Raw genomic sequence first — 20,940 nt, forward strand, 5'->3', positions numbered from 1 at the left:
CGCACACATCTGTCTCTCTACCAATAGATGGCTCCACCATACTCGCAGTTGCATGGTGCTACCGTATGTGTAAGGCAAAGGTAGACACACTGACAAAGTTTTTACAGTTGAGCACCAGCAGGAGACACAGTAACAATTCCTTAGATCTTTTAATCATCATGAATGAAAACAGACAGGTTTTTGGCATTTACCATAAGCTTCAATCTTCCGCCATTATTCCAGCCACACCATTATTCCAGCCACATCATATGATAATGCTCCTTATAAAAAGGTCTTCAGCAATTAACAGACTCCTCAGACTGCCATTACCAGCTAAAAAATTTGCGTAGGAATTCGGCTGTGAAATATAGCCAGTTGTCTGTTTAAATACTTTAACACGTAGTCAATGATGCGCCGAGCTATTCTAGAGCCTATAAAGCTTCCGATGGTTCAAATTTTTTTCAGTGGAGGTCATACCTTTAGGCTCGACTGACACCTTGTTCATTGCAAGTGTTTTACAAATTTATTAATCCCAAAGGATTAATTTCACCTTTTATTTAAAAATTATAGAATCATAATTTTGAAACATGCAGAACGTAATTCTTAAACTAAAGTACGTTAACAATTTTTTTGATGGTATGTTTTATAATTACAGCACATCCATTTTTCTCTGGATTTCACTGGGCTCTTTTAAATCCACTTTACCAGTACTGTTATCATTAGACATTGCTTCCCCACAGCAAAACGAAAATTATGTATTATTTCTGCACTTTCACTGTACAAACATAAGCGTTGTGTCTCATCTACTACAAAAAACAAATCTATCTGTATGCCCATCATATTATGTATTAACATTTGGCTGTTTCCGATACACTTGATAATGGCCTAATATGAAGGCCAAAATCGGTCATGCAAGTTTAATAAATTTCTAAAAATGCACCCGGAATGACTTTTCATTAAATGAACAACAGCATCATCCAGACATGGATAAACTAATAATTCGTATCAATCATTCCACAGCAGGTAGATCATGGAATGAGCCCGACCATATGACTGCTGTTAATGAAATGTTGGAATCTGCACCTGCCCTGTTTCAAGTTGTGGCACCGCACTCTATTAGGAGTGTAAACTGGCTATAGAAGATATTTAAACAGAGAACTACACATTTCTACACACTAGTCATACCTTAAAAAAGAAAATAATACACGAGTGTTGAGGAAAAACTATAGATAACAGGAGGCAGTTAAAACATCTTTCATGAAACAAATAATCGTGATAGGTCTTTCACATTTTGTCTGAATAAAGACTGTAAATGCAATGAACATCCCTTTTTCTGAGCACTAACCCGCAATTTGTTACATACATTTATGAGTGATATGTTAAGGCTATTCAGTTCCTTGTCTTCTGTTAATAAAATTTCCAAAATTACTACTGTAAATTGTATCCAAATGCACATGCTATATGGATTTATAACAGTAGAATTACTTACAGCCTTGCACATGTTGTACATTGCAAGCACATAATTTTCATTGGAGAGAAAAGTAGCTGTGTCTACAGTTACGTAATTATGCAGAGCTGGCATCATATCAGTAAAATAATCAAATCCATCCTTCTGGAACACCTGAAAAGTACAATACAGCTTGTAAAAAGATAACCAACAATGTCTGTAGGCACATTGCTACATGTAACATCCAAAAGCTAGTAAAATTTTTATGGCAAATATAAAGATTAAAAAAACAGTCAAATCTTGTTTGTTGTAGTACAAGTGAGCAGTTCAAAAGAATTACATATTTCCAATTTCAATTTACCTCAAAGATCACTGTGACCATAAATTTCAGAAGTACACTAAACAAATTCAATAGAATTACTCATCAGTACAAAGGATAAATCTACACGTCTCATCATTTGAGAGCTACTCTTCCAGAAGGTAATACTAACATTAGCACGCAGAGATATTCAAGTCCTAGCCTTCTGCCATTAGTGTGTCATTAAAAAATAAGGAGGGGGGTAGAGTGGGGGAGGGCGCGGAGGTGGAGGAGGGCGCGGAGGTGGGGATTCAGTTGGATGTGTTACCAAGTCAAGAGGGAAATCTTACTTCTTGGTCAGACAGTGGGACTCCGGGAGGTGGTCGGTGACTGGAGAGGTAAGGCATGAGAGACAGGTTCAGAGGGTAATTTCTGTCTTATGGCCTTAGTGATACCCCTGGCATATTTTGAGGGAGACTGCTTGTCACTAACAATGCAACAACCATAGATGGCTAGGCTGTATGGAAAGAACTTCGTGATATGGAATAGGTGGCAGCTGTCGAAGTGGAGGTTTTGCTGAACGTGGGTAGGTTCCATATGGATGGAGGAACTGATGTAGTCATCACTGAGGTGGAGGTCGACACTGAGGAAGGTGGCTTTTTGGGTTGAGGAGGACCAGGTGAAGCAAATGAGGGAGGCATCAAAGTTATGGACAAATGTGGATAGGGTGTCCTGATCCTTGATCCAGATCAAGAAAATGTCATCAATGAATCTAAACCAGATGTGGGATTTGCGATTCTGGGTGGTTAGGAAGGATTCCATGAGATGGCCCATGAATAAGTTGGCAGAGGATGGTGCTGTACAGGTGTCAATTGCCATACTGTGTGTTTGTATGTGATGCCTTCAAAGCTGAAGTAATTGTGAGTGAGGATGTAGTTAGTAGTGACCAGGAAGGAGGTTTTAGTTCTGGAACCCACTGGGCATTGCGAAACAGAGTTCAATACTGGCAAGGCCATGGACATTGGGGATATTAGTATCAAAGGAAGCGGCACCAACAGTGACAAGCAGGGCACTGTGTGATAAAGGAGTACGGACTGTGGAGGTAATGGTTGGTGTCTTTAGATAAAAAATGTTGCGGGTAATTGGCTGAAGGTATTGGCCCACAAGAGCACACATTCTCTCAGTGGGGACACAGTAACTGGTCACAATGGGACATGCTGGGTGGTTGGGTTTATGGATTTTAGGAAGCATGAAGAAATGCAGGGCAAGGTAGGAGTAATGGGAGGGGGAGTCAGGAGACAGGTTCTGTGATAGGCCTAAGGATCTGAGGAGAGACTGAAGATCCTGTTGGATTTCTGGAATGGGGTCACTGTGGCAGGGTTTGTAAGTGGACAAACAAAGTTGGTGGAGTTCTTCTACCAGATAACCTCTGCAGTTCAAGACCACAGTGATGGAGACTTTGTCAGCAGGTAGGATTATGAGGTCAGTTCAGTTTTTAAAAGGGGATTGCGGTTTTTTCTGTAGATTTAAGGTCAGCTTGCATGTTGAGAGATTTGGGGAATGATGGTGACATAAGGTTCAAACTTAAGAAATTTTGGTTAAGTTAAAATGGGTAATTTGGGGGCATTGAGAATGAATCAGTTGGATGGAGAACTGCGTCAGGCAGGGTTCAACATTTGTTATGGGTTGAGTCTGTTAGGGTTGGTAGCAGAAAAGTGTTTCCACTGCAGGGACTTCAAGTCTGGCACAATTAAATTTGGAAAGGGGCAAAAGATAAGGCATTGGGAAAGGACTGATACTTCTGAGAGACTAAGGTTTTTGGAGAGGCAATTCATGATAGTGTTTCGGGTCTGTTTAGGTTCTGGATTCCGTATGGCGGTGGGAGTGAGTTTGTAAGGGCGTAGTAAATGTAGTACATCTATAAGGCGGAGTTTGACAGCTCTGAGGGGACGTGGGAGAGTTTGGAGACTGTTGTAGAGGTGGATAGTGGTAGTGCAAGGTAGGAGGACAAAAATGTTTTTTTGAGGTGGCATTGTGCATGCTGCTCTAGTTTCTGGAGAGCAAGAGTTTCAATGTGAGAGAGGGACTAAAGGAACTAGGAACAGCAGGGCAGGAGAATTTTAGCAATAGCCAGCCTAACTGTCCCTGTTTTGGCAAACAGTAAGTTGTTACACTACTAATTCAAATACTGTAAACATTCATTTATCATTTATATGAGGTCTGTTCAAAAAATTCTGGAACAATTTAATGCCAATAGCGTGTTGGAGCAAAATGCGGTTGGCATCCCTACATATGCCGGTGTTTGATGTGTAACTGCTAAAAGTTCATTGTTGTATGTCTGTTAGTTATGTTTAGTTCTACACTGTGTAGAACATTGTGTTGCACAGTTTGCAAATTTCAAGATGGCAGATTTAGAGGAGCAATACATGTGCATTAAATTTTGCATCAAACTCAGGAACATCTTTACAGACCCCCACCAAGTTATGCAGGAAGGCAACGGTGATGAGTGCTTAACCCATACTCGGTGTTACAAATGGCTCATACAGTTTTAAAAAATTGCCAAACAGAAGTTAAACATAACCCTAGTTCAGGACACTCTTCTGTGCCTACCATCATATTCAGGTACAAGATCATCTTATGGGGGGTTGAGAAAAGCCAGCAGCGGCAAGATGATGTGATGTGGTGTGAGGTACCGATGATAGGTGGTGTGTTCAGTATGGGTATAATGATAAAGACTGCCCTAAAGTGTGGTCCTCCTCCACAATTGGCTGCTGCAATCAGAAGTTACGTGCCACAATGACGATGATCTGTTATTAATATGAGAAACTAAACAGCATACTTACTTGAATTTCAAATTAAAGCACTTCTCAATAGCAAGCTATCATTCCATTATTTCACAAGTGTTAATAACCAGCAGAATAATAAACAAGTGCTAAGTGAAAAAGCTGATGAAGCACTTCGATGATCTTTGGATAGGTAGGTGATCTGTGGATTGCACCTAACTTTGATGGCCGGCAAAGTGGTTTGGCTGTAAGATTAGAGCTGGTTGGGCAGCCTCAGAGGACAGACATGTTGCTTGTGTGGCGGGACTTTGAATTTCGCCGCACTACACACGTTCCCTCAGATATAAATTATACCGTCGCAGCTGTATGAGCGCTCAACGGCAGAGAAAATATATCAGAAAAGGAAAGTTCTAAAAATGTAACTCTTTTTGTTTTCTATCCGTCTTTTGTCTCTCAAGAGCGGAAGCTTAATGCAGACGTAAAAAATTATTAGCTAGTCTTGGTCTCATAAAGACGAAAAACCACTTATTGATGTGCAGACATATTGTGGAAATTTTGTATGAAATTCAGAGGATGGAAGCAGCAACATAAAATACATTGCATTTATTATCAAGACGTTTTTGATTTATATACATTAGTGATTCCTGGATGATTGCAAGATTTCGGAGCAGCTACTACTTTTCACGCAGAAATGAAGTAGGAGATTTTTGAAGACCTGGACGCCGCACGAAAGAAGACATGTTAACATGGTAAAGGATGAACTCTTATCTACGACCTTTCCGCTGTTAATCACGTTTTGTTATTCTGGTTTTTTTTTCCTTCCCCAAATAATTTTTGTACTGGAAATTGGTTTCACTTTTGCTCAGAATCGTCACAAGGACCACCCCAAAAACAGGTTTTCCTAATCACGAAGTCCGATAACTTTTCTGTAATACGAAGTCCGATTTGCATTTCATTCTTTCCTTTTTTCACGGTCATTAATGATTTTAAAAACACCTTTTACTCACTATTTCTTCCCATATTTGCAACCTTTTCTTTTCTTCTCTTATTCTTTTTGTTATTAAGCACTACACTTGTTACAGTCTGCGTCTAAACTTTATTAGCAATGTATGGTTATTTGGACATGTAGCCGAGAACAGCATGATAGAAATTATGGAAATACACAGTTCATTACTTTGTTGAAGACTGGAAATTATTTGTGACAATAAAGTGGAATGTAATTTGTGCACTTTCTCGTGTTCTGCTAATAAAAAGAAAGTGGCGTCCCATATAAAGAAGATAATTGAAAATTTAAATATTTTATGTGAATAAGTTCCTCGCTAAGGGTTTCTTACAGCCTCAAGATAATGGATTCATGAACTATGTGCTGTTCTTTTGCACAGGGGAAAACAAATACAGAAGACTGAAAGTTGGTGAACATTAGTAAGAAGGTATGTATCAGTGTGGTGGAAGTAAATAGGCACCTCACATGTAATGCAATCTTAGTACAAATGAGATCTGTGACCTGTAATCTGTGGTAACACAGAGGAGGTATGAAGGAGAGAACTTTGAGGGAAGGAGTTTATCACATGCACGTATATATCAACTTCTCCTCCTCTCTTTTTCAACTTGCCTTACAAGGCAGCCCTAGTGGGGATAAATCTTTGAAGTCAAAGTGCTTCGAAATTGTGAGGCTAGATTTTATCAGCGAGAAAGGTGAACTGTAACCGACCAGCGAAATGTATAAGGATTGTGATGTGTGTGAACTGTGAATGGCAAGGGAACTGCACAACAACTGTGCTAAGTAGGCTTTGTACTGTGTTTGAACTGTTGTTGAATTTTAGTTTAACTATCTGATGCTGCAAAATCCAAGTATGTGTCACGATGAAAGTAGTATCGGGATGAATCAGAAATAGTATATGCTACAAGAATAAAAGTTAATGTTGTGTACGCAGCCCATGATTTAATCATCACTTCAAGATCCTTAGTTCTACGAGACGGCGCAGCATGCAGAGCAGCTTGAGGCAGCCACAGACAACAGGTGTAGCAGCATCTGGTGCACTTCACACTACATGGCGGGTTTGCAGTGTCAGCTTGAGCACACCACAATAGCGAAGTTCCAGCCAGCGGTGTAGCCAACAGCTATGACCATCAGCAGCAGTGCGTCAAGGAAGAAAAATAGTGAAAGTGTTGTGCATGTATATAGCAGTCTAAGATTTAAATAAATAGAAAGAAACTTCCAAATTCAAACCTTAGTGATGAATCTGAAATAGTAAATTCAGTAACCAATAATTTCATTGAGAATTCTGAAGTAGCCAAGAATGATTTCACTGGGAGTGTAAAATTACCTATTAACGAAAGACAATGAAAAGATACATTTTGTGAGAAAAAATGACAATGTAAACCAGGAATATGTGGTACCTAATCAAAATGAAATGATTAATTTGAATGACAATAGCAGAGAAAATTACTGATGCTGATGTTACTTATGAGCCAATATATGAGCTATATATGTATATTAAGTCATGGTATAGCATCAGCCGACACTTTCCCAACTAAGGATGATCAGGATCCAGCATCTATACTAAATTTAATTTTGCAAGAACAAAAGGTTGCTGGAAAGAAAATAGACAAGGGATTAAAAGATAAGGAGGAATTAAGCTAAGCAAGAAAATGAGGAGGAGTTAAAAGAAGTTAAAATGGGAATAGCTCAATGCTTTGGAACAAAAGATAATGCATCTTGAAGCTAAAACTGAAGGATGTTTCACGAAAATAGATTATGGAACAGAAGAATGGGATAAAAAATTAGAAGTTTGTAAGTCAGAAATAAACCAAAAGGTTAACAATGAAATCAAAACATTAAACAAGAATTTGCAGGATCAAATTGGGGTGATAGAAACAACAATTAATGACATTGGCAATGTAAGACAAGAGGAAAGCAAAGCTACCAGATAATGTCAGGATGAGCATACAATACACTGGAATAAGCTATGAAGTATCAAAAAAGACCATGAAATACTTGTGATAATATTTCACAAGTAGAATCCTCTTGTAAAGGCAACAAAACTGTGGTTCAAGGCAAATTAAGATAAACAGAGGAAAAAGTGCTTCCTGAGATGAAGGACAAAATTGAAAATTAAGTTATACAAACAGTAGAAATTTGGTTTGAACAAAAAGGTGGTGTGAATGAAAATGACATAGCAAATTACCCTAATGCATATAAAGTCCTTCACTTCTCTAGTAAGAGAACTATACAACCAGTACCCTTCATTGGAAAGTTTGATAGTATCATTCCTGATAACATGACAGAACAGCAAAAAATCAAATTCATTGCCAGTAAGTTAGAATGAGAAGTAATATAGTGGGGAACTGGGGACAGTTACAAATGTAAAACACTATAAAGAATTAGTGCAAGCGTTTTTGAATCAATACTGTTCTACTAGCACACCAAAGAGGTAGATATGAAATTTTTGAAGGCAGAAGCTTTGCAAATAGTGGTTGTAGCAACTATAAACAATGTTTCTAACGTTACTGGGAAAAGACCCCATACTTAACCAGCCCATGCTAACCTAGTAGGAAATGTTATACTTAAATTCCCAGTATCAGTATAAGACAAGTTAATTGATGTAAATAAAAGTTAGTCACCTGGAGCAATCAGACGCGTTGTCCAGCAGCAAACAACTACCGGAGGGCAGGAGAAAGAACAGGTGACGGGCAGACCACCTTAATGACAGAGAACAAACCCAAAACAGAGGTACGAATCGAAATGACGAACGGTGTGGCTGTGAGGAAAACAGACAGCCACGTCATAGTCGCAGCCTGGCCAGAAGAGGGGGGAGGCACTTTTAAAATAGATTCATATAGAGGAGGTTATTATGGCTGAAGCAAAGAATATTATAATAAACAAAATAGGGAACATACTCTGGTAAAAGGAATGGCCGAATGAAATATGACAAACAGGATTGAGTAAACAATGCGCTCATGGATGAAGAAATGTACCAACCAGCAATTGAAATTGAAATACAAAATATGAAAACAATTGTGATCCTAGATTCAGGTACTCTAGTAATTTACACGAAGAAATGAAGAAGGATACAGATGTTCCTAAGTTATCCGTACAAGGAGTTAAAGTGGATACAGTGTGTGGCTCTACAAGTAAATTGATAAAGAAGCAGTTTCTAACGGAATTTAAAATGCAAAACAGATCATTATGAGTAGATGCCATCACAGTTTCCAGACTGTGCATCAATTTGATTTTGGGGAAAGATTGATTAATTGCTAACAGGCCAATGCTAGATTGTAGGCATTGTTTTGAAAATGAGACATCAGTAAGCTTCCAGTCACATAGCGAAGCAATAAAAGGCGTGGATGGTGAGTGGTCTTATGGAAGAATGGCTGGGCTCTTTCAATACTAAAATGGAAAAAGGAAATTGCCAAGTTCTCCTTTTCTTAGACAATGCAGGCTGTAATGAGGATACAAGATGAACAGGAGCAACACATATTTAAATTTAATGAAAATGAGGTTACACAAAATATAGGTAGTGATGTGAGAATACAGATCATAATGGAATGATGTACTGGAACTATGAACCAGGAGATAGCATATGTTTGTACGAAGAGGTGGGCCCCAATGAATATTTAAGTACAGAGGCTACAATGAAGGAAAAAGTCGCAAATAAAGGAAGAAAATGATTTAACAGGGGGAACTATCGAGTGATCTCCCAGTAATTATTGTAGTTCCCTTTAATAGTGCCAAGGAGAGATGGCTCAGTATGCATAACTTTGGCTGCTAGAGCCTTAAACAAAGTCATCTTGTCACAGATTGATATGGATAGGCCTGGGGCACTAGAGGAGCTTGTATGGAAGTTCAATAGTGTCACGATACAGTAAAACTTGCTCAAATTGGCACATGTAGAATTAAGAAATATGCCCAAACCATATAAGTATTTCGGCCCCGATGCTTTAAGTGCACTTTTATATGGTGATTTTTTTTTTTTTTTTGGTATAAAGCGGAACATGCCAAATGTGGAAACGGAAAGCAAATCTTAGAACATACTTAACAATTCATTGTATAAAGCAGAAAACACAGCCTGTACAGTACTATTGTATTACAGTTTGTTAGTTATTCACGACTCTACGAGAACATTACTTTTAACATCTCTGGTAAGTGACGCAAAACCAAGAAAAGAGGTTCAATGCAGTGTGGTGTTGCTGGTATAAATCTACTATCTTGCTGCTCTGGACGACGACGATTAATTTATGCTCAGTGTCGGTACAGCGCATCAAAGGAAACTTCACTTGTAAGCGCTGTGTTTGTCAGCTTTCTCATTTTCCTGTTATTTATGCACACTGGCACATACAGGAACATTGTTGCACATCCAGCAGCACACTGCTGCAATGTGCGCAGTGAAAGAGGTGGGTACTGTTACATTAAACGACTGTTTTACATGGCAAGAACATTATTTTCTGCCCGTTTCAGTTGACTAGTAGCATTTCAAGAGATACAGTAACATGACGTCGAACAAACAGTATACGTCATTAACACTTATACACTGAAAGTCTCTAAAGAGTTCGGAATTACGGAGTTTAAGGCACTCACAGACTGGCTGGACAGTTTCAAAGCTAGGCACAACATCGTGTGGAATGAAGTGTATGGGGAAGCTAAGGATGTGCAAGAAAGTGTAGCAACAGAATGGAAGACAATACTGTCCAACTTAATAGTGAATTATGACCTGAAAGACATGTTCAATGTTGATGAAACAGGAATGTTTTATTATGCACTGCCTTCAAAATTGCTACCAATTTGAGGTGAAACATGCACCGGTGGAAAAATGTGCAAGAAAAGATTCACTGAACTGCTATGTGGAAACATGTTAGGTGAAATGGAGAAGCTACTGGTGGTGGTAAAGGTGGCAAAACTGCATTGTTTTGAAAATGAGACGTCAGTAAGCTTCCAGTCACATAGCGAAGCAATAAAATTCGTGGATGGTGAGTGGTCTTATGGAAGAATGGCTGGGCTCTTTCAATACTAAAATGGAAAAAGGAAATTGCCAAGTTCTCCTTTTCCTAGACAAGCCTAGACAACCAGCCTCACACAACCCACGGACCAGGGGGTTATTTACATATTCAAGTGTCATTATAGGCAATTACTAATGCAGTCTCTTAGTGTTGAAGAAGCAGAAAGTGCATTTGCTCTTGCACAGTCAGTTTCTGTCCTGGATGCAGAAAATTGGATGGCTTGGCAGTAAAGGAAATAAAACCCGAAACTGTCACCAAGTGCTTCTTCTACAGAGCAGGGTTTTTTTTTTTTTGGGGGGGGGGGGGGGGGGGGGACAAGATGCTTCAGTGGCCATCAAAGCTCAAAAATTGCAGCAACAATTGCTGAATTAATGAAAATGTTAAACATTTCATTCAGTGCAGATGATTACAAGTGAGGACAGTCAACTCGCTCCACTTTCACTTCAGCAACAGATTTAATAGAAATCCTCAACACGGAGGATGAGGAAGAAGAAGAAGAAGAAGAAGAAAACAAAGGAAGAAGAGGAGCAAATTTGTGTCCCTGGAAAAATTAATGCGCCTGAAGAAGCCATTGCATGCATAAACAATGTTACGCAATTTGCAGCGTACACAAATTCTCCAAACTTGTTGGAACTATTGTACGGTTTAAGACAAGTTTCCCTCCTTGATATATGGCGAAAAAAGTGAATAAAGCGAATAAACTTGGGAATAATATGTATGTACACACAATAATAAACAAATCTAAAGTTCAAGTAAAAACATAGAAATGCCTTTTTGTTTATCAATTAGTGTAATAGTACAGTGTTCTGTTATCCAATATACAGTAAATGAACATTTACTGTGATGGAATGAAGGTGCACTAATACAGTATATGCATAATTAAAAAAAATTATTGTATTTCATACATGATACCTGACAAACTTTAGGTAGTCCAGTGAGTTTTATGTATAATCTGGAAACTTGTCAAATTTCGAAAATTATTTTAGTCCCAGGTGGTTCAGTTATGAGCAAGTTTTACTGTATTAAAAAGTATAGACCTGACCACCACTTTCTGGCAGGTTCCATTATTAGGAAACTGTAGATAGTTTACTACGTTTGTTTATGAAGGATGGAGTTACCAATTCAGAATATTGACATTTGGCTTGAAGATCGACAGCTGTGTTTATATGTCTCTTAATAAGGTGTTGGGAGAGCAGCTATTGCACAAAATTACAGTATATATTTATGATATTTTGATTGCTGCCAAAATATGGAAGGAACACAATGACATATTGAGTCAAGTGGTAACGTTGAGAATAATAATATCAATGTAAATCTGGACAAATCTAAATTTAGGAAAGGGGAAATTAAATTCCTAGGGCATATTACATTGGCTGAAGGTACTAAGTCAGACTCAGAAAAGTTAAATGCTGGAAGAAACTTTCCAAGACCTAAGAACAAAAAGCAGTTGACCTTCAGTTGAACTGGATTGTATTGCAGATTCACAATCAATCAGGTACTTAATGCAAAGGCCATACTTTAATTAATGAAGAATGCCACGTGCATGTGGACCGTGGAATGCGAACAAGAATTTAAAAAAATAAAAGATGAATTATGTAACAGTATTGTTATGACACATCCAGACTTAAATGTAGCTTTTTGAATTTTCACTGACAGTTCACAATACAAATTAGGTGCTCATCTTTATCAATTCATAGAAAATGGGGATACAGTGGAAATAGAATCCATTACTTTTGCCAGTCAAATACTAAATAAATGGGAGATAAAATATTCAGTAACAGAAAAAGAAATGTTAGTAGTGGTGTGTGCAATTAAGAGGAGGAAAGTATAAGTGCTTACAGACCAAAAGGCATTACTATTCCTGATGGATCGTAGGATAAGTCATATTTCTGGAGTATGATTTCACAACAGAATACTTGCCAGGGAAAGCAATACATTGACTGATGCATTATCCAGATTGCCTGTGGGTGTGGATGAAGCATAAAAAAGGTCTGTCTAAGAATAAGGTAATTTGCTCCTACATATTACAAAGTCACAGAATACGCTTATACGAAAGTCAGTAGAAAATGAAGAGTCGTTACATGAATACAGTTCCACTAGTACTTTTTGTAGCAACAATAAAGGAATTATACCTCATCCTGTGGAATGAAGGAACAATTTGGTAAATGAGTGTATGCGCATTTTGACTGAACCAAGATTCTCTCAATATGTCTGTGAACTGCAATTTTAAGTCTCCTTAGGTAAGACTTAAAAAGCACAGCAGGTGATGCCAGTTAGCGGTGTGATCGTTACCAAACTGGGTCTGCAGTAGCAGAGGGTGCAATCAAGCGCAGAGCTCTTCATGAGTGTGAAAGGTAATGCCCCAGCTGTATGTAGCTACTGCTGTGACCAAAACAATAACATTGAAGAATCACTGTCTTCTTACGATGTAAACATTGACTTTGTTTATTAACACCCTAAATCAAAACAAAACATACAAATGTATTTATATTGCAATAGTATAACAAAACACATTCATTTAAAATTTGTTTAAAATTATTAGAAAACTAATTTAAGGCAATTTGGAGTGTTTCACTGAACTGTATGCTGAAGTTGGAAATGGGAGAATGCACTGACAATTGTTGAACTCAACAGCATTTGGGGAAGTCTGGAGTTTCACAATGCAAGACCACATCATGGGCAACTGAATCACCTGCATGGTTTACTGTTGTGGGCTGCTTTGATATGTTACAGTAAAAAGGTACGAGTGTAAAGTTCTTCCATCTCCGCATATTTGTGAAATGTATAGCTGTTCTGTTTGTTTTATTTGTAACCATGTGACGTAAACGTCTTTAAGACGCATTCAAATACAAATAAGTGCAGAACCGCATGGTGCCAATGTAATAGTAAGGAAGAGTGTAAAGAAGATTTCATTGAACTTAAAGAACAGCAGTGTGCCAATAGTAGTGGTATTGCAACTTAACTTCTTATTAGACATACTTTGTTGAATTTAATGAACGGCAATTTGCCAATAATAGTTTAACAGCAGCACAAGAGTTCTTGACTGCTACTTCAGTAGGAGACAATGGACTGCTACAGATTATTCTAGTAAATGACTGACTGTAAGTTAAAAAAAGACTAACAACAACGTAAAGGTGCAGAATAATGCTACTTTGAAAATCTTTTATATTAAAGAATTATGCAGTAAGTACAGAGTGTGTAACTAAAAATTAATGATTTTAGGATATAAGGTTACTGACAAATTTATTGAAGGTAACAGTTTTTCTAATCAGAAAATAATAAACTCTGTGATTATATAAGTAAATTAAAAACCTGAAAAGGAAAAAAGATGAAGTAGATTCAACATTTGAAAAACAACAAGAATTTACAAGTATGGTGGAACGGTATGGCTCTAGAGAGATGATAGCTTAAAAAGTCATAAAAATTCGAATTGAAATTTGTTTATTTACAAAATTTTTTTGGTGTCTGTGAGAACCTCCCAATTGTTGGAAATATCAGGAGGAGAGGGGCGTGTAACATTTCTGGCTTTGCAACCACCACATTCAGGTACAAGAAGCTCTTCTTAGAGCAGTTGAGAAGGTAGCAGTGGCGAGATGACGTAATCTGGTTACAAACTAAACACTATATTTAATTGCGTATCAAAGTATGTAATGTCTGCGGTTTCTCGTGTTCTGCTAATAAAAAGCAAGTGGCATCCCATATAAACAAAGTAATTGAAAAGTTAATTATTCACGTATCTCAGTTCCTCGCTGAGGGTTTCTTACAGCCTCAACACAATGGATTCACGACCTACATGCCGTTTTCTTCGAAGGGGACAACACCTACAGTAGGCCGTAGGTTGGTGAACATTAATTAGAACTTACGCATTCCACTCAGAGCAGTGGAAGCAAATAGGTACCTCACATGTACTACAATCTTAGTATAAATGATACCAGTGACAAGTCACCTGCGGTACCACAGAGGAGGTATGAAGGAGAGAAGTTTTCAACTTGCCATACATTTCATGAAATCCTGACACAGCATCTCAGAATGCATCGTGTTGCCACAAAGTTCATCCCATGGCTCATGAGTCACGACCAGAAAGACTTTCCCCTAGGAATCTGTAAAGAGCTTTTGGATCGCACAAATGAAAATGAATCGTTCCTTAAGAGAATCATAACCAGTGATGAGATGTGGGTCTATATTTATAATGCTGAGACCATGGTTCAATATCCAAAATGGGTCAGGAAAGGTTTTCCAAATGCAGGAAGGGGAGGGGGGGGGGGGGGGGGGGGAGAGAGGGAATGAGCCTCATCAGGTCAGGTGAAATGTCGAAGCCTTGCTGACAAGTTTTCTTTGACTCTGAAGGATTAGTATATCATGAATTGTGCCACAGGGACAAACTCTTCATTGATGGTACTGTCGGGAAATGTTGCAATTCCTGCGAGAATGGCATGAAATGTGGCGAGACATTTCATGGCTCTTTCATCACAATAATGCACCTGCACAATCATTCCTTTGGAGAATGACTATTGGATAAAAAACAAAACCATTATGCTGCCTCATCTGTAATATCTAAGTCTGGCCTACGCAGACTTTTTTTTTAATTTCCAAAGTTGAGAACCCCTTTGAAAGGACAAAGATTTGCAACAATAGACGAGATGAAACATAAATTTACAGATAGCACTTCATGCGATCCAGCAAGAGACATACCAAAACTGCTTCTGGAAGTGGAAACAGAGCTGGGAGCAGTGTATCAATTGTGGAGGAGAGTATTTCAAAGGAGACCATGGACAATAAGTAGAAGTGTGCACAAAGTTACTGAATTGGTTTTAAGTTATTATTTATAGACTTTTAATTATCAATAAAGCATTTGTAGAACAGCGAATGTTAGTAATTTAGTTACCTGATACATAAGTTCCAACACCTTCCACATGTCTGGTGATATATTCTTGCTTGTGAGATCATAAACCAAAGAAAGAGCTTCTTCATAAAATTCTGCAAGAAATAAAGGAGATTAGTACTAATCAAATTGAGTTATAATTAAATAGTACAACATACATTACTGTGACATAAGCATGCAATGTGTATGAGGACACACGTGCTGCCACTTGAGGGGGGGACGGAGAGTGGGGGGGACGGAGAGTGGGGGGACGGAGAGTGGGGGGACGGAGAGTGGGGGGACGGAGAGTGGGGGGACGGAGAGTGGGGGGACGGAGAGTGGGGGGACGGAGAGTGGGGGGACGGAGAGTGGGGGGACGGAGAGTGGGGGGACGGAGAGTGGGGGGACGGAGAGTGGGGGGACGGAGAGTGGGGGGACGGAGAGTGGGGGGACGGCAAGGCAAATCTTTTTTCTACAGTGTAATATGGGCCAAAGATACAGCGAAAGCTTCTAGGGAGACAATGAAAATTATAGAGGCAGATGGCTCTAAGAATGTACCAATAATGCAGATCACAGAGGAAGTAGAACTCTTATATGCACACCATGATTGCTTGAACCAAAGAGTTACCCATTAAGACGAATGACCTTAATACTTACTTTTGAAAACAAAAACTGGACAAGATTATAACTTTTAGAGGTTACTGAGCTCAACCACTGGTGTTGCAGCCAATTACGTCTGTTGAGAGGTTGTCCCCACTATTGCATACAGATCTCTATTTTCTCTTGTGTTACTCAATTGATCTTTAGATACACAAAACATGAACAGAACAATACCATCTCACATGTAGTGTTCAGGAAGAGCGTTTCCATTACACGCATAGAAGAACAATAGCTTCTTAGGCTGCTAGGAATCAATATTTAGTTTTCAGCAAACTGAACAAAGAGTGTGGAGCTACTAGGAAAGACAAGACAATGATATACCAATCATTTTTCCTTAATAACACAACACATGAAGCAGCAATGCTGAGCATCCACAGACTGAGTAGATACAATAATGTGAAAAACTGGAACATTATCACTTCACAAGCAATACAGGTGACACGATAAATGTATGTATTTTCTGTTCACTGTTTAAAATTCCCTGAATGTATAACAAACAAAATTCCAGATTAATTAGCACACACAAAAGAATAAAAAAGTTATCATAAGAAATCAGTCTTACCCATTACACTCTGTGAGAAAATATGCCCTACAACTTGGAGAACAGTTGGCTGCAGTTGTGCCATGATTTCTGGCTGCTCTTCCATTACTGTCAGTAATGTTTCTATAGTATTCAACAAACTCATTGCCGTTATTGCCTTCTCGTCAGATCCTTCATCAGTCTCAAGAACTTGGCTGAATGTTGTTGCCTTTTGGTGGGGGGAAAAAATTAGATATTATAATAACTGATCATTTGGGGTGGAATATACACTAATCAGCCAGATCATTATGACCACCTACCCACTGATATAAACCCATCCAGGCGACTGCAGTGTCACCTGGTGAGAAACAATTGCTAGCCAGACACACAAACAGTGCATGCAGTAGCAGTGAGCTTGTTCTCTCTGTGTACAATGAGGAAGGTGCACAACCTATTTGAGTCTGACTGAGGACAGATTGTAATGGCCCGGAGGCTTGACACAAGCAAAATGACTGAGCACTATGCGACTTAACTTCTGAGGTCATCAGTCGCCTAGAACTTACAACTAACTAAACCTAACTAACCTAAGGACATCACACACATCCATGCCCGAGGCAGGATTCGAACTTTTAACTGTAGTGGTCGCTCGGCTCCAGACTGTAGCGCCTAGAACCGCACGGCCACTCCAGCCGGCTTGGCACGAGCATTTCGGGAACTACACAACTGATCAGGTGTTCAGAAGGGGCTGTAGTGTCTTCCACAAGTGGTGAAACCACATCCAGATTTAGTGGGGTTGGGTGGCTAACCCTCATCACAGATGTTGGTCGTCATACGGTGGGTAGACTGGTAGAACAGGACAGGTGGCGAACTGTGGTGGAACTAACATCGGACATTAATGCTGGGCAGGGTACAAGTGTATCTGAACACACAGTGCACTGAACATTCCTAATAAGGGGTCTCTGCAGGTGATGATCCATGCATGTGCCAATGCTAACACCACAACGACGGCAACTGAGACTGAAATGGGCATGTGACCATCATCACTGGACATTGGTGCAGCGGCAGAGCATAATGTGGTGTGATGAATCTTGATACCTCCATTGTCATGCCAAAGGGAGGGCATGAATCTATCCTCTTCCAGGGGAACAGCTCCTCGGCACCTATACTGTGGGATGTAGACAATTTGGCTGTGGCTCAATTGTGCTCTGTGGAACATTTCGTGGATCTTCATGGCTCTAGTGGTGCTCGCGCAAGGCACCATGATGCCCAAGAGTATGTACACTTGTTGCAGGTTATGTACAACCCTTCATGATTATGTTTCCAGATGGAAGTGGCATTTTCCAAGACAATGCACCATGTCACAAGGCCAGGACTGTGATGGAGTGGTTTTAGAACTACAGTGGTGAGATGTGATTAATTTGTTGGCCTCTCAAGTCACGAGATCTGAAGCCAATTGAACACATCTAGGATGTGATTGAATGTGGCATCAGAGCTCATCACCCCTCCCTCCCCAGAATTTATGGGATGTAGGTAACTTGCATGTGCAAATGTGGCACCAACTCCCTCCAACGACCTACCAATGGCTCACTGCTTCCATACAAAGACATGGAACCACTGCTGTCCATGGCGAAGGTGGACACACAGGCTATTAGGTAGATGGTCATAATGTTCTAGCTGAACAGTGTAAATAATAATACAATCATAGAAAGGCTATCTATAGTGTTTTGCAACATTCACTTTTATGCATGTAAAAAAATAGCTCCTTTGACAAAGAAATAAAATTACTGTAGACCATATTTTAATTAAAAACTGATGTTTCACAATAAATACCATCAATTCTTTCATAATCCGTGCCTCCGAAATATCTTTTTACAGAACTAAAAAATTTTATTCATTGTTGAGAATATTTTATTGTTATAAATATAGCCTTATGTGAATGAGACATTTCACTCTTGTTTGTTTTCTATTCTCTGGACACTTTGCAACTGTTTAAAAAGCTAAAATGTAAATATAAGAATATTGTAGTTACTTCTATGGAAGGTTATGGTTAAGTCAATACAAACACAAATCCACTATTGATGTTGTAATGCTTCTGGCAGGATCGGACTCCCTATGTTTGACATCATTAATATTTCTGTAACTTAATGCAATAGTAAAAAACTGTTAGTCAATAGAATCAAACCATGATAAAATTATAAATAATTTGCACAGCTCTTTTTCAGAATATGCGAAGTTAAATAATAGTAATTTATAATTTTATGTAATCCTCTTGTTAGTAAAAAAATAACTTTTTTTGAAACACTAACGCAACAGCTAAATTTGTTCATGGTTTTTTCATTTTTACAACTCACTAATTCTTAGTAAACTTCGATAGCCTGTAATGGAGCTCATTGTCATACAATTTCATGGACCATCTACTTCTAAAAATCAAATCTATGTTGGTAAATCCATCATATAGAACATACTGAATATTTTTGGAACATGCTCGACTGCTTGAGTCAAGTAATACACAAAATTAAGTTCATGTATCATAGAGACATAAGCAGGAGATTATGTCCATTAAGCAATTAATATAGGCTGTGGTTAACTAATACAAATTTTTTTTCTTTATCTAAGGAGCCAATCATATCCTTTGTACACAAAATTACTTTCATGTTCATGTAATACACTCTTTGATGTCCTTTTCAATGTTCTTAACTTTTTGTCCAAAAGATCAATGATACTGAACAATACTCCATGATCACAATCAGTATTTAAGTTATCGCGTGTTGTATTTAAAGAGCATCTACTCATGCCCAATGAGGTGGAAAACTGGATCCTAATGGGGCTGGTGTATCTAGCCATCCACACTTAGGTTTTCTATAAACTGCACAACGCAAATGGCTGTTTCCCATTGCACTCAAGTATCATATGTCTGAAGTCATTTTTTTAGCAAATATAACATACTATACCAACCAACATCTACATGATTATTGCACATGGAAACCATCATCATCTTCACATGCAAACCTGCCTTCCTTTTTGACAGTTCGAGAAGAAATAAGTTGTACAGATTATATTAAACATGACAATATTGTTTCTACAGTAAGTAATTTCTTTATGATCTTTTCTTTTCTATGCAGCAAGTAAGAATAGAATTCACAGTGTAAAATGTGTTAAACTATCACTTCACAGAGGATAAGGAATTAAAAAGGTAACAAATGAAATAATTTCCTCTTCAGTTATTATGACTGGGATGTACAGCAGTGAAAGTCTGCTTAATTCTCTCATTAGTTCCATAACTGCCTTGATTGTGACACCTACATTCATGCAAAATTCTCCTTTTCGTACAAGGACATACTGAATACAACTAAAAATTTCTTTCAATACCAACAGACTACCTACCAAATGTTGACAAATTTCAACAGCAATAGGCATCAGCTGTTCTGTGAAGGTGCACACTACCTTCTGCATAACACTGGTGAGATCATCATTTTCTGTTTCACGTATTATTCGAAGAAGTTCTAAAGTTATTTGCTTGATCTGAAAAAGAATTAAAATGTAAATTTTTAAAAATTTGCACAGTCAGTATAATGGCTAATTCATATTTATCCAGCAGTTGGTAGATTTGTGAATCAAAAGGATTATTATTTCCACAAACTTGCTACACAATGTAAGAAATTTGGCACAATGTTAATTTCCATTTTACAACACTGATATAATTAAAGTGACACTGAACTGGTTATACAGAATAGAACTTATTGTAACAGCTATAAATATCCTGAAAGTGATTTGTGTAGCAGCATTACTGCAAAGCTAAAGTTCTTAATGATAGGAGCACACAGAAAATCCACATTTTAAATATTTTGCAAAAACAGGTTATCCAGTAAGTGATCATTTTGAAATTATTTCTACACCATCCTTATCTACGTTGCCATCGACACAGGCTGAAGTGAATAAAATTATTATAAACATTGTGTATTGTTGCAAACAGGAGAGTTTATTGAAAAAAGGGTGAATTATTAGGTAACACTGATAACTGTATAAACGCTCCAAAATGAGAGACAATTACAAATGTTTAAAATGTCATTCGTCGTCTCCTGGTTGAATAATCATATTAAAACAGCCTTGAATTAATTTCATTACTACTGAAGGTTATTGCCACTCCACTCGACAAGATGGGCTAGCAAACATTCACAAGCTACTGGTTTCCAGACAAGATTCTGGATTACCCATGGTAAATAGGGGTACCATACCGAAAAAGTTTTAGTCATGTTTTTTCAATATAAAATTCAACGTTTTTTTCCAGTTTTGAAAATTCCCAGCTCTTTCCAGGTTTTCAAAATTTCAAGATTTGTTGAAAAGGTATTACTACCTATGACAGATACTGAAGAGTTTCATCTGTCTCGCGTGTGT

General features: G+C 38.3%; 1 protein-coding gene across 2 annotated transcripts in view; it reads right to left on the reverse strand.

Moving 5' to 3' along the window:
- Positions 1 to 20,940, reverse strand: part of LOC126268006 (importin-7) — a 144,094-nt gene that overhangs the window by 61,979 nt on the left and 61,175 nt on the right. For both annotated transcript variants that reach the window (XM_049973391.1, XM_049973392.1), the window contains exons 12-15: positions 19,930 to 20,067; positions 16,588 to 16,774; positions 15,390 to 15,481; positions 1,469 to 1,600 (exon numbers count right to left, since the gene is read on the reverse strand). In XM_049973391.1, coding sequence (XP_049829348.1) covers positions 1,469 to 1,600; positions 15,390 to 15,481; positions 16,588 to 16,774; positions 19,930 to 20,067 — 549 coding nt within the window. The remainder of the gene's footprint in view (positions 1 to 1,468; positions 1,601 to 15,389; positions 15,482 to 16,587; positions 16,775 to 19,929; positions 20,068 to 20,940) is intronic.

Source organism: Schistocerca gregaria, chromosome 4 (genome assembly GCF_023897955.1).
Source record: "Schistocerca gregaria isolate iqSchGreg1 chromosome 4, iqSchGreg1.2, whole genome shotgun sequence".
Taxonomy (NCBI): domain Eukaryota; kingdom Metazoa; phylum Arthropoda; class Insecta; order Orthoptera; family Acrididae; genus Schistocerca; species Schistocerca gregaria.